Source organism: Nestor notabilis, unplaced genomic scaffold, assembly GCF_000696875.1.
Source record: "Nestor notabilis isolate BGI_N333 unplaced genomic scaffold, ASM69687v1 scaffold20097, whole genome shotgun sequence".
NCBI lineage: Eukaryota > Metazoa > Chordata > Aves > Psittaciformes > Psittacidae > Nestor > Nestor notabilis.
In genome coordinates, this window is record NW_009938066.1 from 3,121 (window position 1) to 30,115 (window position 26,995).

At 44.3% G+C, this 26,995-nt stretch overlaps 1 protein-coding gene across 1 annotated transcript in view; it reads right to left on the bottom strand.

The window, feature by feature from the left end:
- Positions 1 to 718: 718 nt before the first annotated feature.
- Positions 719 to 26,995, bottom strand: part of KCNB1 (potassium voltage-gated channel, Shab-related subfamily, member 1) — a 118,593-nt gene continuing 92,316 nt past the window's right edge. The window contains exon 2 of the mRNA XM_010019143.1: positions 719 to 2,740. Within this exon, the coding sequence (XP_010017445.1) occupies positions 719 to 2,740 (2,022 nt within the window). The remainder of the gene's footprint in view (positions 2,741 to 26,995) is intronic.

Sequence of the window (26,995 nt, forward strand, 5' to 3'; positions counted from 1 at the left end):
GGTATCAATCTCTAGCTGAGGGTAAGTGCAAGTTTCACTATGTTCTAGGGGATGTTTGGAGTTAGATACAAGTGGTGCAACTCACCCTGCTGATATTTCAAAAGAAAACGTCAGGTCCTACAGGATATCATATTGTTTAAACACACACAGAGCATTTTAATAATTGGTTTCTCTAGATTGTTATTTGTTTTAAGTGATTTTCACTTGGATTTTCCAATAATGCAAGTGTTCCCTGTTACCTTTAGACATAATATCCATCAGAGAAAGCTGTAGATGGGGACCAGCTGCCCTGAAGCAGTGAGCATTGTGTTTTTGATAGCTTTATACCAACCCCAGCAATTTATTCCAGAGTTCAAATCTGGCTGCCTTGGCATCCTTTATGGAACTAATGCAAATCAGATGTTAATATTTCCAAAAGGAGCTCTAGTGTTCAAGGGGAATGGATGGATATTTGGTCACATTGGCTTCACTGGACAACATGAAAGGAGATCAATGTGTGATCATGATTTGCAATCCTTATTTTTGACTGATGTGGGCAACGTCTTTAGAGTTGTTTCAGAGAAGGACATTTTCACAAACCCACACTGGACCTCCCCCAGACTTCTAGAGACAGGTAGCTTGTTTCAGCCAAGTTCATGCCATGCAGAAGCTCTTTTTTTTTTGTGTTGACTGTAAAGACATTCCTTTAAACTTTCAGTTAGTTCTTTTGGAGCCCATCTCAGATGCTTTGATCATGTGTGTTAGCATGTCCTCCACTACCTGGTAATACATGGACTTCTGGGGAAATGTGATTTTCTAGTCTGACAGTCTCCTGATTGCCCTGGGTTCTTCCAGTGATACCTTCCATAGAGTAAATGCAGTTTTGCCCTATCAGCTTAGGGGAGGTGGGTAAAGCAGCAGCTTCTAGATGGTTCTTCTCTGTTCTATAAACATTGTCTTTTTGCTTTAGATAGCCACTGTTTGTAACATTGTACTTGGGACTCACATTTCTGGGTGGACTTGAATCATAAAGCAGCTGACCTTCATCATCAGTGTCAGCATCTATGTATTTGTGTATACCAGCATCATGGAAGTTGAAAGCTATGGCTGACTGCATCTCTGGTGACTTTGGGGGTGTTCTTGCACTTGCAGTTGTGTAGATCGAGGTTTCTGGGCTCATGAGAGATCTGTCAGAGAGTAAGGAAGTATCTGTGGCAGCAGCAGCAGCTCCCCGGCTCTTGAGAGAGTCTGGATATATTCTCAGTACATTTGATGCTGGTACTAATGTGCTGGTGTCCTCTTCCATGAAGTTGACTTTTAGAGATCTTAGTTTTAAAGGGTTACTGGCCTTTACAGAGCTTTTGGGACTTTCTATGAGAAAAGCAGAATGGTGGCTGCTTTCAGAGCTTGGATTCATGTCCACAAATCTGGCACTGCTCCCCTCTGGCCTGCTCTGCTCCTGAATCACATTAATGCCACCTTTGCAGGGAATGGTAGCAAGCGGGCTGTGGGAAAACCTCCCGGAGTCAGGGAACTCTGCCGCACAACTGATGAAGCTGTCAATGCTAGACATGCTCCTCATGTCAATGATCCCATCAGTGCGAGTCGTCAGCAAGGGCACCATAGGGCCAGGAAGGGTTTCCATTTCTAGCTCTTCCTTTTGCTTTCCAGCTTGACTCGAGTCCTTAGTATTAAGGTTTGGTTGGGACTGCGTCTTTGCCATTTTGTTATACATGTCCTCTAGCTGTTGGACATTCAGGTGCTGGGGACTTGAAGATGACCTGGCTTTTTCTGGAGATCCTTGTTCCTTAGTTTCAAAAGATTTACTAGAGCTAGTTTCAGAGAGCGTTCTCTTGGTCCATTTCCATTTGCTGGGAGATAAATGATTGTCCTGAACTTTGTCCTTTTTGGCTATGCTTTCTCCATTCTTTTCAACCACAATGTCCATGAGTTCTATACTACGGGCAAACGCATCCTTCATATTCATGGAAACAATACTACCATTCCTTTTTGCTCTTTCAAGAGCTTCCCTGCGCTTAATGGCTTTCTCCTGCCTCTTCTGCTCCTTGTAGAACTCAGAGAAGTTATTGACAATAATTGGGATGGGAAGAGCAATCACCAGCACTCCAGCAATGCAACACAGTCCTCCTACTATTTTACCTAAAAGTGTTTTGGGGTAGATGTCTCCATAGCCTACTGTTGTCATGGTGATTGTTGCCCACCAGAAAGAAGCTGGGATGCTCTTGAATTTTGTATCATCCTCGTCCTTTTCTGCAAAAAACACTAAACTGGAAAAGATCATAATGCCCATGGCCAAAAACAAGATGAGTAATCCAAGCTCATTGTAACTCCTCCTCAGTGTAAACCCCAAGGACTGTAAACCCGTTGAGTGCCGGGCAAGCTTTAGAATCCGAAGTATCCTCATAATCCGAAATATTTGGACCACTCGTCGTACATTTTGGAACTGAAGTACACTTTTATTGGATTCTGTGAGGAAGATAGTGACATAGTACGGTAAGATAGCTAGCAAATCAATTGCATTCAGTGGGCCTTTGAAAAACTTCCATTTCTTAGGTGAGGATAGGAACCGCAAGAGGTATTCCATTGTAAACCATGCAATGCACACTGCTTCCACGTGGGCAAGTTGGGGATTATCTGTGGTCTGCCCAAATTCATCCACGCCTTGTAGTTCAGGAAGTGTGTTAAGGGACAAGGCAATTGTAGATAGTACAATAAACATGATGGAAATGATTGCCAAAATCTGGAAAGGAAAGAGAAAACAGTGAGTTCATCTCAGAATATATTATGCTATCTGTCATTGCCATTAACACATGGCTGTATTTCCACTTACACATTTCAAGACTAGTTTTGTTCTTAGTACACACAAGTCAGATAACTAATGTATCCTGAGGTGATTTTATTTCGGAAAGTGCTTTAGTTGTGTCAGATACATAAAGGACATAAAGCATCTACTTCAACTCATGTGCCTTCATCTCTGTGCAGTCAAGGGAAGTGTACCAAGCAGCCAGGATGCCAGGAGGGCTGCGAAGCAGTTCACAGCAGGAGCTTTTGATTAGCTACTAATTAGGTGCCCAACAAAGCCCATCTGGACAACAGGCTCTGAAATCTAAGCAAGAAGGAATGCAATTGTGAACGCAAGATTTTATCAGAGCAATGTCCTCCATTTAATGCACGGGTATGCCTGTAATTTTGGGTGCCTATGGCTAATTGCAGAGATGTGTGTACAGTACTACATATATGTGTAAACTCTTCTTTTAACGACTCATTTAATTTGAAACTCAACAGGTGTGAAATACGTGAAAACTTCACTAAGCTTTCTAAAACATTTTGAGCTGCTCTGCATGTGACTGACTGGCCATCCTAGCTCCTCATTGCAACCTGAGAAAGACCAAACTCATCCAGGCAAGCCAGACTGCGTAACACTGAGACAGTCAGGGCAGGGCAAGTACAGCTGCTGGAGAGCTCGTCCATTATCAAAAACTAGCTCTTGGGCTAAAGAGTGCAATGAGAGGAGAAGGGTCTGCTGTGAGCAGCCCCTCTAAAAACACACATAAATCCAGTCAGATCCTGGGCCACCAACTCTACACAGATCTGTAAAACATGAAGTGCTAGATTAGCGTATATACATCTGTCCTTCCATACCTGTAGACATTAGTGCTGTACTTCCCAGTTTTCTCTAATTACGTTTTCTTTTAAAGTAATTTTGGGGAGGTTTTAGAGCTGACACATAATTTGAGGGTTGCTTTTTTTTTCTACTAGTGAATTCTTTCTCTAGTTTGTTAATTGGGTGGGACTGTATCTAGTTTCTTAGGTAACTGCCAAAATACTGCAACAATTTCAAAATACACGTACATGTGACTAATGTTTTATGTATTAATCTCAGTGTAAGCTGGTTCCTTATGCTCGCTTTTCTCCTGCTTGATAGAAAAGCAGCATGAAATCAATTGCAACGTATGTGCCCGATGACTAGATCCACAATATTAAGCAATGAATTAAAAAACATATGACAAGAGTTCTGCATCATGAATTGCAAATCTGACACACTCCTTCCTTACCAATATAACTAGATTCTAGGTTTCCTCACAGTGACCTTACTCAGCCAGCCTCGCAATACCAGAGTATCCACAGTTACCACTTGGGGCACTGGAGAACAAATTCTTTCAGGATTTCTCTTCAGCCAAGCCCGGAACAGACATCCCAACAGTCAGGAAATATCAGGCTTCTGAATATAAACAGTCCCTACAATGGAACAAGCCTTGCTGCAGTAGGAGAAACATGCAGATCCAATACAGTTCAGAAACACTGTGGTCTTCTCAAGAGGACCCCTACTTCTTCTCCAAAGCTGAAAAGCAGAAACGGTCTACAAAGTCTGGAAGCTTCACTTGAATTAAATTCATGTGCCAAGCTTAAGTTATGGCTTTAGAAGAAAAGGCATGTATCTTCAGAAAATCCAAAGAGTTTCAATTTTGAAATTTTGATTTCAAAAAGTGCATTAAAATCCACTTGCTGTTAAGAAAACACCTTTTTCCAAGTCGATGTAATAAAATCGTTTACCTTTTAACTCACTAAAATGCACTATATAACTTCGATATGTACGTGACACTGCAGACATAGTAATTTAATCTGAAGATTGAGATTTGACTAGAAACAAAAATTATCTCCATTAAACACTCTGGTTTCACTGTCTAAATTGGATCAAATGGAAGAAGTGAATGGTGTAAATAGCCTGCTGTGCAATGCTTGAGCACTGGGAATTTTAGAATAGCCTCACTTCCAGTTACTAAATTGTTGCCAGGACAGATGCTGGGAAGTTTTTCCTTTATAAACAGGTTGCATAGAAGAATGTTAGTTGTTAGCTGTGCTGTGCACCCTCACAGTGCTAGCGAGCCTTTCCCCTCCTCCTTGCTCCCTTCTCCTTCCATAAATTTGCTGCTGGAATACAAACAACCCCACAACAACTTGTGCCATGGGGCATGTGGCTTTTTGAGAGACTTCCCAGGTGAATGAGCCAAAGCAGCTATGGGAAAGAATTGGGAGTTGCAAAAGAGTAAGAAGAAGAACCAAGGGATAGAGAGAAGCAGAGTGGGACACAGGGAAAAGTGCTTGAACTGATGGTTTCAGACTCAGGAGAATGAAATTTAAGTCAAGTGTCTTATGGTGAAATGGGAAGGAATTTAGATAACTACTCCTGCATTGTTGTTCATTTCAAAAGACCATCTCCCAGAGATCAGGTGATACCCCTCAGAAGCTCGGAACATGGTTTCCTTTCCTAGAAGGCTCTTCTAGTGTTCTTGCCATCATTTCATTGTTTACCACCCAACATTTCTGAAGGTGTTTGGGATATTTTCAACGGTAATTTCAATTCTTTTGCGTGGTTTTATCTCTGCCCACTATACACAGAAGGGTTTCTCTGTAGACTTAGATGTACCTCATGTGTTTTATCTCCTTCACTTTCAGTGTAAATATTAAACACTCCATCTTTATTCAGTAGATGGCATCCAGCAGCAGTAATTGGTGTCAAACCTTCTGTTTCCTTTGATATACCTTCCTGCTTTGAAGATCAAGGCAATGCCGGATGAACATAAATTTGAAAACTAGGAGATCTGAGGGTAAAATCTGGTTTTGGTTTAGCAGGTTTAGCCGTGGAGCTAAGCAATAAACAGAAAGAGACATTTATCATTTCTCCTGCAAGTTGCAGCAAGATGTCACTTCTGCTTCTAAGACATAGATTTTTTCCCTTATTGATCTACTGCAATCATACATCTTCAGGAATCTTGTCAGGCTAAGAAAAACTTCTAAGTTTTATACCTGACTGTCCTCAGGTATTGAAAGCAATTTGAAGTTGGAAAATACAAAAAACTGGGAGATGAAATATCTCCAGCAGGATTTAGAGGATCCTTCTTCTCTAAAGGAGATGCTACCGTGTCCTGATAGCATCCACCATCCAGCAAAAAACACCCGAAGAGCAGTTGTCCACAGAAAACTGGATCCAGCTGCTGCTGTCAGGCATTAGCACTGCATTCAGCTGTGAATCTATCCCAATACAGTGCTCTATCCCAATGTATTTACTGTCTGGGATTTCACATTATATAAATCACTGTCTGTCTGTTTAACAAGGTTTCCTATCTTGGCCATACTGAAACTCCAGCTTGGCAGCTTTTGTATTTGCCACTGACACTAATGAGACAGAAAGATGAAGAAAAGACATTTATACCACCAAGAATGCCTCTAGAGATGCTCTGTGTGTCACACAACCTTTTCATTTGATTCCTGGCCTTTTCTCCTTTCCTTCCTTTTCCAGGTTTACTTCTGTTTAACGAGAAAAGCCAATGCGACAAAATTGGACTTGAGCAGGAGCGATCCCTCTGCGGTGAATGAGGCTCCAGCTGCTAAGGCAAGCAGTCTCTGGAAAAAAGTGCCTGTTGTCCCTGCTCCAGAGCAGTTGCTCTGGACCCAAAACCTTGCTGCTGCATCGGCTGCTAACTGCTGCTTGAAATAGAAACAAGGATGGGGAGAGGATGCTCCATGTCTGCAATAGGTCCTACAAAACTTATAGCTGAAACAATGGAAAAGCTTGCAGACTAAAATTTGGAGGCACAAAAGGCTGAAATAACTAGCCTGAGGACCTGCTATATCAGTGATCGAGGCAAGTGAGGGAATCCATGTACTTCTGATGCCACATCCATAAGAGCTGTTCTCCAGTGTCCTTGCATGGGCTTCACTGGGACTAAATGACAGGAGCCCTGACAGACCAGGTCTTACTGGGCATGTATCCACAACAGAGCATCACAGACATCCTTAAGCCACTGATAAACTGACAGGTTTTAAGACTAGTTGCACAACTTTCAGACCATTTCTGCCAACAGAATGCATGGGAGAAGCTGTGTAGTTCCCTTCTTTTTGCTTCTGTATTTACTCTTATATTTCACCTGGAGCAGTGCACCATATATTGTGAAATTCCCCATCAGGCACTTGGTGACTTGCAGAGGGTGTTGGATGGTCTCCTGATGACAGCACTGGCTTGTAGTGCAAGTCTCAGTATGTATAGGCAGGATTCCAGAAAAAGATTTCTCCTCTACTAAATTGACTGTTCCACAAAGATTTTTATTGAGTGAATCTCTGGATTGCTGCTGAGGTTCTTTTGTGAAAGCTGAATAAGCCAAGGACAGGCAGGGCAAGGTTTTTGAATGAATTTAAAGCAGTTGCCTTCAAGTGATTAGCATGATTGTACACACATGATGGTTATTACACATGCAAATGAGACAAGCAAGCTGATTATGTGCGTAAGTCCGTGTGCAACTGCTGCTTTCTGAGGCACGATGGATGTGCCATGTTTGCAAGCCACTAATCCCCACCTCCTCCAAAATACCCCCCAAAATGAGGCAGGCAACCTCCACCGAACATCTTTCAGGAGATACCCACTTGCACCTGGCCTGATCCTGCTTGCTGGGTGAGAGAGGCCCCAGGGATTCATCCTTTGTGTTGGATGCCTGTGCTCATACCTGGGGGGAAACAGGGCTCCCACAAAGATACCAGTCTGTTCAGAAATTTCCCATCATGTTGAGCTTCTGGTAGCAGCAGCTTGTGGGCAGCAAAACTGTGTATGCCACTCCCCAGACAGCGCAGAGCAGGGGAAGTTTTAGGCAGCAGGAACTAACATTTAGGTTTGGTGATATTTATTGCTTGATTGTCTGATCTTTGCACTGTTAAAGACCTTAACTAAGGTCAAGGCTTAAGCCCAGAGACTTTCAAGGCCATTAAAATTAATGAGAATTGGCTGTACAAATCCCATAGATGGCTCTAAAATCCCAGTGTAAGCATCTGAGATCTCTCTGCTCATGGCAACATGCCCTATACTTTTTCTGTCTTCATACTCAGTAATGAAGCTGATATAGCAAGGAGAAGGGGTGGTGCGTGGGAGAGAGTAGGAGGGTGTTTGAATATAGATTCAATATTCTTGGAAATACGATGAGGAAATTGTTATGTAATCAAGAAGTTCAATAATGGTTTTGTCTAATGCGCTTTTTTAGCTCCATCGAGGCCTGCAGAATAAACTTGGCATCAGGAGCAGGTTTCATTCATGTGCTCTATTTATCAAGGGATTTTTCCTGCAGCCCCCCTACTTCCCCAAGCAAACAATATACTTTGAGTTAGACTGTCCAGCTTCATCCTGCCGTGCCTATGCCAGGCTCTGTCTCCCCAGGTTCTGAGGATTGGAGAGCACGGTGTATTTTGAGCGATATCCCACGTGCTCCACAGTGCAGAACCAGATGGAGAGTTCCTTAATCTCCTCCTTGCTTCGTTCTGCATGGGAATAGCATCTCCTGCTCATGGCAGCTATACATGTCTATGGTATTTATTGACAGGGACTTGCTTCAGGAAACATCTCTTCACTAAAAAATGCCTATTTATTCATTAACTGATTCTGTTCACAGAACGCGGTCACTTCTGATGTCATGATTTTGACCATGGGGCTTGCAGGATGCTATTTCTAGAAAATGCTGAGGACATACAGAAGGTAACACTTGCTTCTTGGATCATGACAAGAAGTTGAGGCCAAACTTGGGGATAAGGGTTGCAAGGGAAATACAGAGAACCTTTAATCTGCTTTTTCATGTAAAAGGACGTTAAGATGCAATGTAAGACCTTGAACGTCCAAACCCCTTAAGTCTCACTGATTCCTGTGGAGTAAAAAACAATGCTTAAGGGTTTTACCTGGTCTGGCACTTTACATGCCACTTCTGCATCCTGCCCCAAGGGGGTCCAGGAGACTCATTTGCACCAGATCTGTGCTCTGGAGGAGTAGGACCTTGCACACACCAGGTCACTGACATCCCTTTGGTGCCCCCAGTGACTGTGCCCACAGTCCTTAAGAATGTAAATTCCTATGCTCTTCTGTAAGTATTACATAGAACCCATGAAAACAAAATTGAGAAAAACCCATTTATATTTTTGTCTGGAAATATACAAGATCTTAATTTTGCCATTGCCTGGAAAAGCCCAGATTGAATAACAGTTAATTATTTTATTTCAGTTATAGCTGTAATAACTTCATCTGTTGAGAGAGTAAATCTACTTGGTTTAAAAGGGGATACAATACTTCTGCTGATTATATGTCAAAGCTTCCTTTGCCTACAGGCACTCAAATTGCTGTAGCTACAACTGCTGCTGACTAAGCTAAAGTGGGAAGAAAAGTAGCCTTCAGGCATGGCTGCCTGTAAATTCCTTAATGCTCCTAAGGACATGTTTAGTTGTAAGAGAGCTATCAAGCCCCATTAAATGATGAATAGTGTCAGTCTTCCTTCTGAGCAAAGCCTAGATGCAAATGGTGCAATGGAGAAGAAAATGATAAATGAATGAAAATAATTGAAAAGGCAAACTTCAAAGCCATACACTGCCTTTAGACATCAGTGCAGTGATAGTGCTCAAGAGAGGATTGAGAGGGGAGCATCTGTCCTATTGCTGCTGCTGCTAGCACGGGGAAAATCAAAGAAGAAAACAAATGCATGGCACATTGAAGCTCAAGTTTCCCATTTTTCTCCTGGCCTTGCCTTCTGCCCAGGAAGCCTGCAACCCCAGCAAGCAGCACTACTACAAGATACCCAGCCCCAACAGCACCAGACAGACCCAAACTGTTTGCATGTCCTCCCTGCATACCCATGCAAACAGACCTTATGCCATCCTCAAGCCACAGAGCATGTTCTGCTCAGGCCTTGCACATCAGGAGGTGATACATGCTCCCAAGGAAGGCTCCAGCCACACCAGCGCCTGTTCTCCCCACCTCCCCACCAGTCTGACCCTCACAAGCACTCCTACCTTCACCCTTCCCAGACCTCTTGACTGACCCATTATATCTTCATCCTGCTCACACATTCCCACCCTTTCTGCCATGCAAAATGCTGGTCTTGGAACACAGAAGCTGGAATGGCAAGGTGGTATTGCACAGCCTGGTCTTTCCCTGGAAGACAGCTGAAGAACCAGATCCTAATGGTGAACCCCACAACACACAGAACATCCCACCTGCTCTTCAACTCCCAGCACTACAACAAGTCATTAGCTGTTATCAGTTTAGGTTCCAGACCATCTATCCAGTCAAAACCTTCCCTCCAGCTTGGTGCTCCCTTTCAGGTACATCTCCCATTCCTGCCATCGGTCTTGCATTCAAGTAGACAATGGTCTGGATTCAGAAAAATTAAAATGAAAAAATCAATGCCTCAACCCTCAGCACTGGGAACAGCTCTTCAAGATGCTTTTCTGATTTTACCCTGCACCAGGCAAAGACAATGCTCGTGATCATCTCCCACTGTCCCAAGCAGTCTGCTCAGCCTCAGACGCTATTTACAGGGGATGCTGAGCTTGAAGTGTTGGTGTTTGCTAGAGCAGTTGTAGGAGGGGTTTTTTTAAATGGTTAAATTCAATCAGGAATGTGCCAAGATAGCATGAAATCAACTAAATGTAATTAAGTAAAAACTATTAGCTTGATTGCTAAACCAGTCTTCCTCTCATGAATATGCATGAGAATAATTGATATTAATTCTTTTCAAACCTGAGGCACATTAGTCCTGCACATTATAGTGTGGATATTTTTTGAAGACTAAACCACTTCTATTGCTGCTTTCTCACCAAAAGATATAGTGAGTTTTGCTGCAGGGAGATTTACGTAGTCATTGATAACATACTGGGTTGCCACATAGAAAGGAAATTAGAACAGAGCTCAAGTGATGTTTTGTCTGCAAAATTGGTGACCTGTTTAACATTTGTTCCAGAAATGTGTTAGGAGAAGTGGCAAATCCGGTTACCAACATCAGCCACTAATGACATTATGAAGAGACAGGGAAGCCTGCAGGAACAGTAAATCCCTATAGATAGAAAGGCAGTGGCAATATCCTCTACCTATTTAATGTTTGACACTAGCATGGTCCTGTTGCCCAAGTGTCTGAGCATTTCAGGAGGCTGTTCCTTAGGGCTGATTTTGGTTATTTGGACTGCTGCACCTAGGCTTCTTCTGCGGGTCATGGGAGATTTCTCCATCAGGTTTTGGAGGGGTTTTTTCCATTCATGCTTGGAACAAGGGCACAGAATTTAGGCTGAGGCATCTGTGATGCCTCACAAGCTGGAGGAGGTATCCTCCTTTAAGGAGACAAATCCTCCTGTGCCTTTGCCTAGGGTGCACAGCCCTAGACTTCTCCCATATGCTGACAGTCTGATGTGAGTACCTTTAGTGGCATATCTTGCACTGATGAGAAAGGCTCCCACAAGGAATTTCAGCTGTTAATTGTTTATTCCTTGCGAGTAGCCTGCAAAGAAGTTGAATATTAGCACCCCTCTTTTTGCAGAAGAGACATATGAAGCCTGTGGGTGGTGGGAAATATCTCTGTAGGACCCCTCCAAGCTCTCAGCACCTTCCTAGTTCTTAGTCCTTTATTCTGCTAAAACCCTCTTGTTTTCCTGATCAGCTTCTCTGCTCTCCATCATGCCCACACTTATCTTAGTGTGTGGCAAGCAGATCTTGTATCAGGCAGAAGGGCTTTGATGCAGGGACACATCCACCTTTCCCAAGCCTGGGTTCCCAAGGCTTTTCTCTAACAACAGCAGAGCCCTTAGTAAGGGCTTTGGCACAAAGTGAATGAAGTGTTTTAATCTCAAGCACAGATGGTTCTTCCTTTTGTAAGCACTAAACACTGGATTAGATATCACATATTTAATAAATAGCAACAACTGTATACAAACTGTGTGCAAAAGCAAAAGCTAATTCTTAGCAATTAATCATTCCCATTAGTATAAGGCCATAGCAAGTGGTAAGTAGAGACAGTGGATAGCAAGTCTGTTTGAACACAAAAGCATTTCAACAAGAGAGCTTTATCTCAGCTGAATAAGAAACAATTGTGATGCATTGTAGTTATAAATACAGAGGATAAAACTGAAGTGTGGAGAAGTACACTTAGTTATTTGTTGGGGAAAGGGGTTGTGTGTTTTGGTTTTGTTTTTCTTTTTTATCATAGAATCACAGATTAGTTAGGGTTGGAAAGGACCTTATAAGACCATTTTTAAACTCTGTCGAGTTTGGAAAACAAATCTAACTCTTTGAAGTATCAGCTGGCAGCCTGGGAACACTCAATCCCACGCTTACTGACTTCTGGACATTGACACAACAGTAAGCCTTTCCAAACCACATGAAATAAACACCTACTCTGGATAGCCCTTGGCTTTCTGATAGCTTCTAAATCTCTTATGATAGCCTTTTGTATGTTAGTGCACACTCCCAGCAGACACTGCACAGGCAGGGCAGCAACCAGATACATACCACACAGTGCAGTCCCTTCCTTCTCTCTCCATCTCAACACAGACCTTGGAGATCACCCCACTGCTGTCAGCAGCAGGGACTCATTTATGCTGCCATAGTACCTGAGAACTACATTTAGAACAAGAAACTTACTTTTTCTTTTCTATGCCTTTTGTAATGCTCAGGGGGCTGCAGAAAACCAGCATGGAGCAGAAAGAAGATAAAAAATAACGGAGAAAAAGAACGATAAAGCCACTCAGGCCATTTTGATAGAGAGCAGAGCTGGGTTTGTGCTGTTTCTTTCAGGTTTGGTGTGTTTGGGTTTTTTTTCTGGCTGTTTTATTGATTTTTTTGCCCTTAACCTTAATAAATCACCTGAAACTGTTTGGCAAATACAGATGTGCTGCCTTTTAGTGAATGTTTATTGAAGAGAGGGGAGGAGGCAAGGCTTCCTGTAAATGGCAGCTGAGCAGTGCCACTTCATATTGTAATCCCCATACAGAATGGCAAACACCAGCACTGAAGATTAAGGGAAATGACAGCCTTTACTGGGTTCCAGTGCATTTTTCAGTGGCCTTTTTTAAAATTTGGGTTTTCTGTGTTAATATAGGATGAGACCACGCTATAGACTGGCTGGCAGAAATTAATCTTGTCACGAATGTACTTCTTTGAAAGGCTGAGCCTTCCTGAGCTCTTAATTTGAGCTGATTTGACTGTCTCATTATCATAGCAGCAGATTTTGGAATAGCAAAGTTGAACCTTACTTGAACTTTTGTTGGCTAAATTAGCACTGTTTTTCTTTCTCCTCCCCACTTCCATCCATGAATAATAATAGCCAGTATCAGCTTTTTTTTATCCTACTGAGGCCTCCTAGTAACTGTTTGCTAAACAAACACATGCTAACATGGCACGTTGGGGGAGAAGCATGTAAAAGAGCCTGAGTTTTGTTTGCCAAAGATAGAACTTGTCATTCCAGGGAAATGTGCGGTTTTGATGTCCTGGGAAACTTGGGATTTTCTGTCAGGCTCATGGTCCCGTTATCTCACACATCAAACAGACTGTGGGCACGACAGCTTTGGGGTTTGCAAAACACATACTGTGCGTGGACTGGAGCCAGGTCACTTCTTGTCTGTGTTTCTGTTCTGTTCAACTGAACAGTCCTTGTCTGGGCCCACTCTTTTCCTCTCGGAGCATGGCTCACCTTGACTCATCCTGCTGTGGTTCCCAAGTCACTGCAGGGAAGCAGCTCTAGTGTTGTTTGGATGTTTCAACTAAGGCTCTCGTCCAGTAGAAAACAACCTGTCCCTCTAAACACACATGGGCTGTGGCACATCTGAGTCCTGAGTGTCATGGTCCCTACAGCAAAGGCATCTGTCCCTTCCACCTGCAATAACTTTCTTTGGAAAGAGAGAGCAGGTTTGCAGAGGCCATGCCCTGGGAAGAGACTGTGCAATCCAGTGCAAGGTCAGACCAAAGCCACCCTGCGGGTTCCTTTAGCTGCTGGATAAAGCTCTGTCTCCCATCAGCTTGCATTATCCCTAACAAGCTCTGGCAGATGCTTCAGCTCTCTGCTCTTCCATCAAGAGGAACTGGTAAGACCCACCTTCCCGAGGGCAGTGCTTAACCCTTTCCGTGTATACTTGCTTGCCCACAGGGAAGCCCAGATGTTAACTGGGTCCTGAACAAGCCACGCAAATCACTCAGGCTACTGCAAAATGCTGACTGCAGAACTGGGGGATATACCCATGGCCTCCCTGCTGGAAGAGAGGTGATCCCGGGGTTTCCTTGTGCTCTGTATGTCTGCAGAAATGGGCACCTATTTCTGTGCTGCCATTTGGCCTCATCACAAGTGCAGCACGAAATGCCACCCCCCACCCCTCCCGGAAACAGAGCAAGATTTGCAAAAGATCCCAGCTCCTCTCTAGGTATTAAAATACAGCTTTTTAACGCGTGCAATATCCAGCATCTCTCATTGACAACACCTGTGACAATCACCTGCTGCCTGATGCGAGCTGCTGGACCTAGTCTGGTAAGAAGTTGCTCAGCACATTTGGAAACGAGACACAGGAGAATCCTGGCACAGAGAGAAACCCACTGCTGAGTGGGAAAAACACATCCAGTCTAATCTGGGAGTCATTTAAAGAAGGCAAAATACTAAGGGGAAAAAAAACCCAGCACCACCTCAGCATGGCAGGGAAATAAGTTTGTAGGAATTGTCAAGGGATCTAGGAATAACCTAGATTCAATGGTTGCAATCTGGCACAGATGTGAATGAGAGTCCCCGGCAGCTGAGTGCGCTACATGGAATGAGCTGGCAATTCCCAAGGCAGTCCTGAACGGCCAGGCTCATCAGAGGAGCTAATATTGGCTTATTGTTTTCCTTTCTCTGAGAGGAAAGCGCATCCTAAGAGTAGCAATACTGGAGCTGTGTGTCCCAATTAACCTGCTGCAGGTAGGGTTAGTCTGCTCCTTCCTGCATTCCCTTCAGAGGGCACAAAGCATGACTGTTCCCATGGCCACTCTCGCCTGGAAAAAGAGAGGAAGGAAAAGAGGTGCTGCTCTATTTATGAGATAGTTCTGCTTTATGGTGCTGCCCTTCCTGCAGCCTGGCTGGATGCTCTTTTTTCTTTTTCTCTCTCTCATTTCTCAGGCAGTTGACTGCTTACTGCCAGAGGGTATTATTGGCTTCAAAAACTTGATTTTCTAGTTCCTGAACCACTCATCATCTCCTGGCTCATTGCTGCTACTGGAGGTCAGATCCAAGTCCCAGAGTCATTAGGTTGTTTTGGGTTTGACCTTGAGAGCTTCCTTTGCTCATCCCATCACATGAAAAACCCCTTTGATCATTTCAGACACACACTTCTTAAAAAAAAAAAAAAAAAAGAAAAATTCCAATGGCAAGAAATTATTTAATTATTTCAGTGGTGGGAAGAAATAAGCTGGAACCAAAGTGTTTCCAACCACGTTTAAAGAATCCTGCAGCCTGGGGGTATTCCTGCTTGCTGCAGAGCTGGGGAGCTGTGGCAGCACCCTGGCATCCTGCACACCCCAAAAACTTGCTTCAGTTCTGTAAACCAGCAGCAATTGCACCCTGGTCCCAAATTCTGCTGTAGGTGAATTCATGAGTTGCAGTTATGTGATTTGCATGAAAACTACAGCCTGATCCTGAAGGGTTTCATCTGGATTGGAAGTTCCCAAACTGTAACTTTCAGTGAGTGGCCACTGAAAGCACAAGGCAAAAAAATGAAGTGGTGAATCCTGATGTTCCAAACTGTGCTGTTCAACTTCACCCTGCCCAGCTGGGTAACCATGGAGAAGGTGCAGGGGTAAAAATGCCTTACAGAAAACAACTATTTTCTCAATTTAACATCTCATATAATATTGCTCCCTGCAATATTCCAGAGAATTAGCTTGTTCTCTGCACTTTTGCTAGTAAGGTCTCATGAGATTCAAATCTTTGATGTGAGATTTCCACTGTCTTCTGGGCAAAACCACCTTTATCAGATTATTTCAGGGTTTTGAGTGGTGGACTTGTTTAGGAAATGGTTACTTAGAGCATTAGATCAGCAGGGCAAGGAGCAGACACTTCCCCTGGGCAGGCAGGGACCAAGGGTGAATAAGCTGGATGTGGAGTTGCTACTGCTGAGGCTAAGCTTGACTGAAGATGCGTGGCTTGGGTCTGTTGGTGGGATAACTAATTTCCTATAAGGCTTTGCACCTTTGCAGAAGGAATAAATAATGCTCTGTTCTGGATGGTCTCATCCTGTGCCACTGAGAATGTGCCAGCACAAGCTCCCAGCCAGAAGCCAGTAACAGGAGCCCCCAGGTTTGTGCTGACCATATCTGTGGACCTGCGGAAGATGTAGGTGAGGTGCACACTCTGTAGGCATCTGGACTTAAATGTTAGCATTCCCAGTTTAGGACCAGAGGTTACAGGTGCCAGCTCAGGGAAAACACCGAGCAGGACTTAAAGCAAGTAGAGAGGCTGCTCACCCATGGGACACAGCCAGGGACAGGCTATGAGATGATGTTTTGGGGAAGGGCTGAAGAAGTCAGAATTGTTCTCATTTATGAACTTTTTCTGTGAAGCTTTTGAAACTCTTCACTTATGGAACATTCAATTGAAAGGCAGAAAATAGTAGTTCAGCGTTAAAGAAGTCAAAAGGAAAAGTCTTGACAAAAATAATTTAAAATGAAAATATCATGGAAATATGAAAATAATGAAAAAGCAGCTTTGTTTCATACCCTCCTATAACACAGGCAGCTTCTGTATGTCTTGCAGTGTTCATGTTCATCTCTTTGTCTCCATGTAAAGAGACATGTCTGTGGATGAGAGGCAGTTACAGGATCCTGCTCCTGACCCAGCAGCAGAAATCCCTTGCTTCAGTAGGGCACTGTTTCACCAAGGGTCTTTTCTTGCATGCTATTTGCCAAAATACAGTATGGGATAGAGAGATGAAGTCTTTTTCTTACCAAAAAGGATGCAAACACTGGGTCCTGCACTTGCTACCCTGGTGAGGAGCTCGCTGCCTGCCCAGCCATGCTCTTACCACCAGCCCCATGATGGGATGCTTGAAAACTTAAACCCATTTGAATTCTAGCTTTGGGCAAGTTGGATGCCAAAACAGGCAAAAATGGGGCATTCTGGATGAAATCCCACTCTTGGAAATGTGAAAAGTTACTCAGGCTGTATTAAAGCTTCATTGAAGAGGTGACGCTATTGGAAACCAAATGAAAAGTTGTGAATACATTGTCAGCAGGGCAGGAGGGGAAGGGATGGTTCCTATTTAAAGATGTCTTGATCAAATCCAGCCCCTTTTACACGTCTAGATTTTGGTCCAAAATCCAGTTAAACCACTAAGCTAACAGAGACCCCAGTTAACAAAGGGAGAGACGATGAAGACACAAAGGAAGAAAATTGGCTGGCATTGAAGCTGTGCTTCTGGGTTATTTCACTGCACTGTGGGGGAGCACTGAAATGCCAACAGTTTACCTTTCAAATCTCTCAAATAAAACAACTCTTGAAAATTGCTAAAATATTATTAACACAAACAGCAACACAGCAGCAGGGTCTCTGTCAAAGTGACGGCAAAGGCCGTGTCTCCCCTCGCTGCCAGCAGCAGCATCTGATGGCCACGCCGGGAGGGTTTTGCTCCCTGCACACCCAGGTGCAGGATGTGGGACCCCCCTCCTTGCACCATCACACTCCCATCAGTGGGAGACTGTCAGCCTGGCTCATACATTGAGATTGCTACTTATTGCAGCCTGACCAAAAATCGCTTAAACAGAGGGTTTTCAAAGCTAGTAATATGTGATGCAATGGAACTCCACCTCTGAGTTCCGTCTTCTGCAAAACCTCTTCTCTCTACAACAAAAAAATGCTTCCCAAAGAAATGAGCTTGAAACTAGTTTGGGACCATGCTCAATCCCTGTGAAAGGCAGCCTGGAAGGAGGAGTCTGGAGTGCCTTTTGTAGGGCTCACTTGTCATTTCCAAGACTTCTCCCTCCAGGTTTGGATACTCAGAGGAATCCAGGTTGGATGTTCTATCCCCCTCCCAAGTTGCTGTTTGCAGGAAATAATTGTGGCCAATCTCCTTCTATGTGAAGATGGTGGAAAACGTGGAAGAAATGGGAAATTTGGAGGGAGCTATATGGTTACTCAAAGAAAAATATCAAGTATAAATTAGAGAAATATATGAAATATATTAAACATATCAAATAAAATTCTGTTCAAGAAAAAACATAGCAATCACCAACTCTGCATTTGCAGTATGGTGTCTGTTGCTTTTGAAATCAGTTCTAGCTGATGTTATTTTGGGGTATTTAAGCCAGACTCTTGCTGTCACCATCTCAATGTTCTTGGCTTAGTTGCTGCTTCTTTATTTTATTATTCTGAAGAAAATAAGTCTATTAGTGTTCTTTCTTTGGCAGACGAGCAGTTGTGTGAGCACCAAATTGACAGACTGGCTCAGTGCTTGAGTCCCTTCCTCCTGCTACAATCAGGTGCAATGTCACAAGGATTTCCCTCCCACAACACAAGGGGTTTATGGGCTCTCAAGGTGTATCCCCACATTAAGCACCTGGGCTGAGCTTCAGTCCTGTGGCCAAATCCTGCCAAATGGGTTGCACAGCCTGGACGTGAGGTTGGGGCCAGGGGAAAGGGGTGCACTCTAGCAAGTGTCTGTATGTCTAACCCAGCCTTCACAAGGGCGTGGACTTCAAGGAAAAAACCCAACCCTTGTTATACTGGCCAATTTAAAATCCTCCGTAAGGGTCACCCTGTGCATGTGCACAGTGTTAGTGAGCCTTTCCCCTGCCTCCACACAACAGGGCACTGCTGCTCTGTGTGAACAGATGTGCTTGGTGAAGATAGACCCCAGCAGCAGATGCGACTATCCACTATAGCACAGGCTATGAACCAACCTGGCTTCAACAAGCTGTTCTTAAGATCACCTGGAAACAGCCTGACAGGGAGCCAGGCAGATCTCCTCCCTCCAAAACGCTTTCTTTCAAGAGTTTATTAGTTGCCTGCTGTTATAGTAAAGGCTGGTGCCATTAGAGGCTCTTGCCTCCAAGTGCTCCTTAATCGTCCTCTGAAAACCTTACACCCAACAGGTACCCAGATAATTTACCAGCCAAGTTTTGATGCTTATACTTAAAAGGGTGACCCTAGTTTAAGAAAGCATTTTTTGGGGGCCAATCTGTAATTTGAAATCGTTTAAACATGTTTTTAAGTAACCCTGTAAAATAACGTGCTGCCAAGCAAGAGCTTTGGGTTAAATTATACCCCCACGAAAATCACAGCGTGTAAAGGCGGCTGCTGAAAGTTGGCAGAACCTTAATTACGGCAGCCCCAGTGGGCGATACAGCAGCAGTACAATCAAGCCTCCGAAAACCTGTGCTTTAAGGCCACTGGTTAATCCTGCGTGTGTTGTGCACATCCTGCTCTGGAGTTGTGCTGCCAGTGCAGGTCACGAGCCCCGAACCATGTTTGCAAGGGAAGCCGCTCCAAAATAGCCAAGCTAGTGGAGGTTTCTGGGCTTTTTCTTCTCCTAGGTCAGGCTGCTCCAAAAAATAAACACAGCAACTGCTCTGCACAGTGTTTCTAGACACAGAGCCACTGCTCTGCTGCGTTGCTTTGCGACAGCGGCACCGTAAAATATACGTTCCTCGTGTTGGTCTATGCTGATATCCCCAGCTTGTGACTTAAAAGTCAACATATTCCCCCTACTCAGCCCTCTCCCACATCATCTCCTATGGAGCCAGGAGTATAAAAACACTAAGCCTCGTTGCTAATGGCCTAAGCAAATGCTTTAATCACAGTGATGTAAAAGGAACGAGGAGCCTGTAGGATGGAAAAAAATGCTTCACAGACAGTAAGACTTAATGAGGTAATGTGTAAACCCAGGCTTTTTCTAGCAGATGGGACGTGGCAGAGCTGACATGTATATTGAAAGGGACACAAAAACATAGACAAAACAATAGCCAGGGTTGGCCATAGCTTGATTTATGCAGTGGAAACATTTTTTCCTCTGAAGGCAAAGGCAAGAAGCACAGAAGGCTCTATGCTTGGCAGTACAGTCACAGCACTGCAGCATTGCGTCTGGAGACGCAAAACGCCTGGACCCCAAGTAAACCCAAGCAAACCCAAGCTCTATGGTCGTCGTGTGAGGCTGTCTCATGAGCACTCATGCAACAAGTTTCCTAGGGCTCTGCAGGATAACCCAGCATTGCTGTCCCCACCAGGAAAGGGGAGCCAATTTGTTAGACATCTCAGTGTGGGATAATGCGGGTGCTGTCATCAAAGCAGCAGGCTTGGTGCACAGCAACCAGTCTGCATTGCTCGTGCTGGCCACTGCTTGCAAGGTAGTTCCAAATGCAAACTCAGCTGCTTTGCAAAATGAAGCCCCTTGTGTGCCACCCGTGCAAAGTAGAAGGTGCCACTAATTCACACCTTCGGCTGCCATAGAGTAACATCTGTGTGTAGAGAAGCTCCCAGTTCACACCAAGCTACCAGTTCGGGTAGCATGAAGATGCGGGTGCTCAGTGGTGCCTATGGGCATGGTGGTACCTCAACAGTCCCCAGGCTGGGATGAGACATCTGCTTCCCAAGCCAGGCTGGGCGCTGCTCAGCAAGAAAGCCAAGTGACACAACTCCTGGGGCTGCCAAACATATGGTGTGCTCCACGTGTGAGCACTGTAAACGCTTCTCAAAAACACCAGCTGCTCAAGGTGAGAGCGTGTGGGGAGGAGAGGACAGCTCAGGGACATGAGCATGTGTGCCCAGTTTCACTATGGGATGGCTAATAAGGGAACTCTGTATTTTTGTCTGCTTGTTTCTACTGGAGAAACCTCTTGGAAATTCCTGGTGGTACATGCAGAAAACCATGAAGCAACAGAACTGAGTCATCTGTTTCAAACTGTCATAGCAGCTTCCCCTGTCAATCTGCATGACCCACTCAATTCCCATCCATTTTATCCGTTTTGGGGGAGTTGTGAAAAATAAATACAATCATTCCAGCTGATTGGTTATAACATATGCTCAAGCTGCAGTTTTATTTGGCCAAATTATCCTGTGGCTGTACCACAGCTTGGGCTTTATATAATCCAGGCAGTAACACCAGACACAACCAGAGAACTTGGTCTGACTGCATTGCTGCTGTGCCCTGGACAGATTTACCACAGTTCAGTGCTCTGAAGTAGCTTATACAGGGCTAAAGAAAAAATAAGAATTTAGTTATTAATGTCATTTGCCATTGAGATAGTGTGTGAAATCCATCTATCATGCTAAATCTACAAGTTCCAAGTCACATACATATAGTATATTAAGGGATTTGGAAAGATTAAGAATAGCTCCTAAATGCCTGTGTGTGTATATTACCAGTGATTGTTTTATCTATGAACTACCTGCTGCTGTGCAGAAAAGGCAAAGATAAGAAAACGAGGCTGAATCAGCCATGCTGGGAACAGCATTAGTGGGATTCTTTGCTCACAGAGCTCTGCCTCTGCTTCTCAGTGTGATGTGGAAGTATCAGAGAGGGGTGCTGCTCTCCAGAGGCAGGGGAGCCCAAGAAATACCTGCTGTCCCTAAACCAGCCGGAATTTCTCCGTATGCTCAGCAGGTGCCCCTCAATGATCACCTCTGTATTAAAAAATGCATTACAAAATACAGCATTAAAGTGCTCCAGTGACTACGGCCAGTGGGAAGAGGACTCTTGCCTACAGTGCGCCTTGCTAAAGCTGCCTGCTGGCATGTATCCTTCAATTTGGTGCTGCTGGGGTGTTTTGGTGCAAGGGAAAATCCCTCTCTATGTGCATCAGCTCCTGAGCAGGATGGGTGGCTGGACCATGACATGGGGCTGCAGAGCCATGGGAAGCTTTTGGTGTGCAGAGCTCACCTTGCATGTGGGCTCTCCAAGTGGTAGTTCTTTTAAGAGCAATTGGGACAGCCTGAGTAAGAGCTGAGGACTGGGAGCTTTTAAAAATCCACCTTGTTTTCAGTGCAGCTTGCTCTCCATGGGCCATGGATAACTACCAGGGTTTGTAGCTGTTCCCAGTTAGTGACAAAGCATCAGACAGCCTGGCTTGGCTCCCGAAGCACCAGCAGGGCTCTGGCTCTCATAGACCCGGGATTCTTGTCTCTGCTCCTAATAAGACATGCTGATGAATTAGCTGTTCACACACGAACGCAACCCTGCTCTCGCCTTGTGACTTGCTGAATCTCATCATTCCCACAGGACACCCATCTGCTGGTGGTGCCATGTGAGCCCAAGCTTACCTGGCTGAAGGCACCTGGACTTTAGTCCCAGGATTAGTACCAAGGGAAATGCTTACAAGGAAAGACCATTCTATGGGGTAGCAAATACGCGATTTGTGCTGTTAGTGGCAAACCTCAGTGCACCTGGCATGGCAAAACATGTGCTATGCCAAGGTGGTTACCTGGTCTGGTTCTGGCAAACCTACGTAAGGAAGGATACCTTTCCCCCAACACTCATAGCGTGCGTAACTGTGCCGTTTATAAAAAGCATCCTCTGAAAGGATTTTCCTAGTGGGTAAAGGCCCATTATGAGGACTTCCTGGCTTATGTGGCTGTATATAGCAGCAGTAATCCTATTATGCTTATCCTAAACTGTCCTCCACCAAATAGTGAAATGAACTTTACAGAACACTAGAAGCTTAATTAAGCCTCCAAGCCTGCTGTGAGCAGCACAATTCTGCTTGTTTGCAGCCACACAGTCGTGTTATCATAGAAAACACAAGCAGCACGCCTGTACCGTACACACACCAAAGGCTGCTTCCCTCTCTTCATTGTTCTTAGTGAATACAAGGCAAGTTCTTCTTAGGAAGAGTTGTCCTATTAATTCCTTATTACTGAGAGCCCAAAGCCACGATCATGTACATATGGCAGTAACTGCTCTTGGAAATAGCTGTGCTGAGGCTGAAGACTAGTTGCTCATGCACTTCTGTATTTTCACTGCATTTCTGTGAGGATAAATACAAATGGTACTGATCAGCCAGGCCCTGAGCCTGGCCTTTCTGGAGCAGCTTTGCAACTCTTTAAGAAGCTGTTTTTCACCTACTGCTAGTGAAAACCAGCTGGGTTGCAGCAGCCCCAGTGCCTCTATGGACTGTTTTTGCTGAACTTCAGCGTGAACCTTCAGAGCACCCACACAGATTGGAGACCTGTCAGGCTGTGCTGTGGGTGTCAAGGCAGATTTGAGTGGCCCAGCCATTCCGTGTCAGCTGTGTAAGGTTGGGTGACAACATTCATGTTTCTCCCCTAACACCTTTTCACCCTATTCACGCTTGACAGTCTTTGAATTGCTCCAGAAAAAGCTGAATGTCGACAAAGCTCCTGGGCAGAAACCAGAGGGATGAGCAAGAGCGTCCAAGCTGCAGCCAGAAAGTGCTATACGGGTGATTGTCCTGAAATCTTAATATTGCTAACTAATATTTTAAATATTGCTTTAAAAACCACAATGCAAATCACAGTCCTGCAAATAGCACATCTCTGACTGCCACAGCAGTCTGTCTGTGCAATGCATGCCCTGTCCTGGACAGGACAAAACCTGACTCGAGGATGTCACAGCACATTTGCAGCATAGCAAGAGGTGCTGATATCACCTCGTACATAGCCAGTGTGGCTTAACTACTAACCATCACTAAACATGGATTCCTGTGACCTTTTTAGACCTTCCTCGTGCTTTTTCCTAATGGAGGGTGCCTTTGACATTTAGTTCCAGAAATTAATATCTTCAAATGCTTGATTCTTTGGTGCGACAGACTGAGATTGGCTAAATATTTTGTGTTCTTGTCTTGCCCGGCTGGTAACCCAGATACTATTAGTGAAGCACAACTGGGTCATAAGAATTAATATTAGCATCTGCGTTAGCTGCTTTATTTACAGCACTGTAGCTGTCAAAAGTTGTAGGTAGATTAAAAGGAATATGGCTTATTCATGTTGACACTAGCAGTGAAATAGCTAGATGAAGGAAGGCTGGCTCCTCAGGACCAAAAGGCCAGGCAGGGCCCACAGCACGCACAAGGGGGGCAAAAGCCCAGTGAATGGTCTGATCAGTGCAGGGTGAGGGGGGCAGCTCATCACAACTCACATGGGCCAGCAAAAGACTTGGCAACACAAGCTAACAACATCGGCAAGTTTTCTGTATTGCCCAAAATGAGAGTAAGTGTTGTTGAAATAACAGAGGATGGAAGAACCCTGATTTTCCAAAGATCTCTGCTTCAAGTAAGCCCCACCAGCACCATTCTGGCTGCTGCTGGATGCAAACATGAAATGCATGTGTCCTTACAGCTAAGCAACAGGGACAGAGGTCGATACTGATTGTTGAAAAGGAAACTCTCACGCTTCCTGAGCTATCTTCATGTATTCTGGGTGAGGATCTGTGATGCTCCAAGATGTGGACCTGGCAGGTCTTCACCAAGGTTCAGGGTGAACTATTTATTTCTTGATGGCTGGTCCACGGCTCTGGTTGCTGCAGATTTTCCCATGTGGTGCTGCTGTCACATCAGGACTAAGGAACCCAAGCCCTTTAACTCCTAGCTCCTAATGTGGTGTGTGCCCATAGTGGAGAAGGAGGAAACTGCCCTGAAGCCTGCAAGGCACCCGCCACCACTGATGTCCTGCCTTGTGAGCTCAGGTCCTCCCCTAGCATCTCACTGTGCTTCAGTAGGTCTGTGCCAGGGCTGGGGCTGGATTTCAGGCATCAGGTAGAAGGGTTAATTTTTAAAAACTCTGATCATAGCTTCAATATAATTAAGGAATTAATTAACTTTGCAGCTCAGTAATTATGGAAGCTTCAGCCATATGAATCAGTGCCTCTTTCATAGGCGTCTGTGGGCCTCACAGTGGTCAGTATGAACACCCTGCACAGGTCCTGTTTGGAGTGGAGGGAGATGGGTTGAGGGGTCAGAGTTGGGAGGGGGACTGGTTTGTGTGCAGTGAGACTGGCATGAACCTGACCACGCAGCATTTGGGGACAATACCATCATTATTATTATTATTATTACTACTACTACTACTACTACTATTACTATTATTATTGTTATTTTAACTGAAGTCCAGAAGATGCCATAAGATCCAGAAGTGCGGGGTCAATCACACCCCTCTTCACTGATGTCTGCAATCAGAAGCTCTCTGATATGCAGGCACTCAGTTACATCTCTGTGAATGGATTTAAGAGCCAGGGCTTTGTCTCCACTTTAAAGACTCCCTCTGTGAGAAACTGGACCTGTCAGCTAGTGCATTTCCTGCTGGTTTCATTCCTGGTAGGTGGCCACTACCTTCTTGAGTGGATGCCAATGTCCCTGCTGCCTTCTGCCCCCTTTCCAAAATCCCCCATGACCAAGACCCAACTATGCTGTAAACAAAACCAGTGCTGGGTTTTAACTTTATAGGAACCGAGGTAATGTAAATTTCTGATTAATAGAAATGCCAGCAAGGGGGTATTTAAGTAATTGTGGGCAGGGTGCTTTTTATCAGCAGAGTTCTTAGGAATGCTTTTTCTTATCATCAGAAATTGTATCAATTTGTTTTTCCAGTCTGCTCAAAAATCCCTTGAACAAATTAAACTAGAAAACAGTTTCAGAAACCAGCTTTACTGGGCAACAACACTGTTAAATCCATGGGTGCCTAAAAACTCGGTTTAAAAAACCAGCATAAAGCAGCAGAGCTTCAATTGCAGGGGCACAGACATTCCAGACAGGCAAGAAGCTTGGATCAAGCTCTGCTGGTGCCCCACGGAGTTGTCTTTGCCTTGGGTTCAGGCAAGGGATGTAAAGAGCTACCAGGACAGTGTAACACTGCAACAAATATTTCCCTGGATTCCCTTAACCCTCATAGCTGCATGTCTTATCATTTCACTGCATGGCTCAGATAAATCAGCAGTTTGCACTAGGAATACAATCACTTGAATGCTGAAGAGTCCAGTTATCAGTGAACTAACCAAAGCAGAAATTACATCCTCCCACATGGGCCAGAGAAATCATTATAATCCTTTTATATTCCTGTCTCAGTTGTTATATAGGTAAAATCTTAAGACATTCTATCACAACATGTTAAGACAAAGGCAACATCTATTTTTTAAAGTGAGCTAGTAAAAGCAGAGCTCCAGCAATCAGGTGTTTCTGGAGCCAGAGTTACTGTTCTCTGTTAGATTTTGATACTACTGGCTGCTGAGTTTCTCTTTGCCTTCAGGAAACACAGGTACACCTGGAAGCTTCATCAACACACCAAACCAGCAGCTATAATTGTGCTTATTAAACAAGAGAGTAAATCTCTCCCTGAGAAAGCAAAACTCTCCTTAGGACTAAGCAGATGATTGTGACCCTGGACCCATTGCAAACCTGACCTCCCAGTTACCAGCAATATACTGGTGAGAAGAGAAACAGTGGATGAAGCACAAACTTTAGGATAAGACAGACAAGCCCTACTGCACTCAGCTTTGCTGGGTATTGTCTGGCCCATGCGCTGACCTCTGAGTGCATTTAACATAGCAAAATCCTGCCAGTCCTTGGGATTATGCTGGTCTACTTATATTGACGATGGGCAAAGAAGAGGCAGAAGGCGTCAGATCTTCGCCCCCACTTGGCCCAGCAGTAAAAGGACAGCACAGCATACTCTACATTTGACTTAGGAAGCTACCCCAGCCTCATCCAGGTTGTGCCTGCTCCACCATCTCTCTCATCTCTGCCCAGATATTCTCCAAACCTAGCTCCAAAAGAACCCAATGTGCATATCCAGTGGCAGGAATTTGTCCCTAGAGGCTCTGAGCACCACGACACATAGTAGAGGGGAACAGCTCTTTGCATACAATCAAGTTTGATTAACCTTGAGATTACATTATACCCTTAAACCCATGTGATTTTTCACCCAGAGTTACACAATAACATATCTACAGTTCAACCTTTAACTCAAATTTTTAAGACTCCAATTGCTACTACCCTTCCCCACCATACATAACTCAATTCCTTTTGCCTGGTCAATCAGCACGATTGCTCTGAGCGTGACCAGGTCAGGAATATTACAGCAGTGTTTATGCCAATATGATCATTTATCAAAACAGAAACATCTGGGAGCAAGAACTGGGTTCCTACTATCTGTTTAAAAAACATGCATATTTTTGCATATTCAGAATGTTCCCTTTCAACAACATTAATGGAAATCTCTCTTTTGAGCTCAAAATGCCTTCTTTC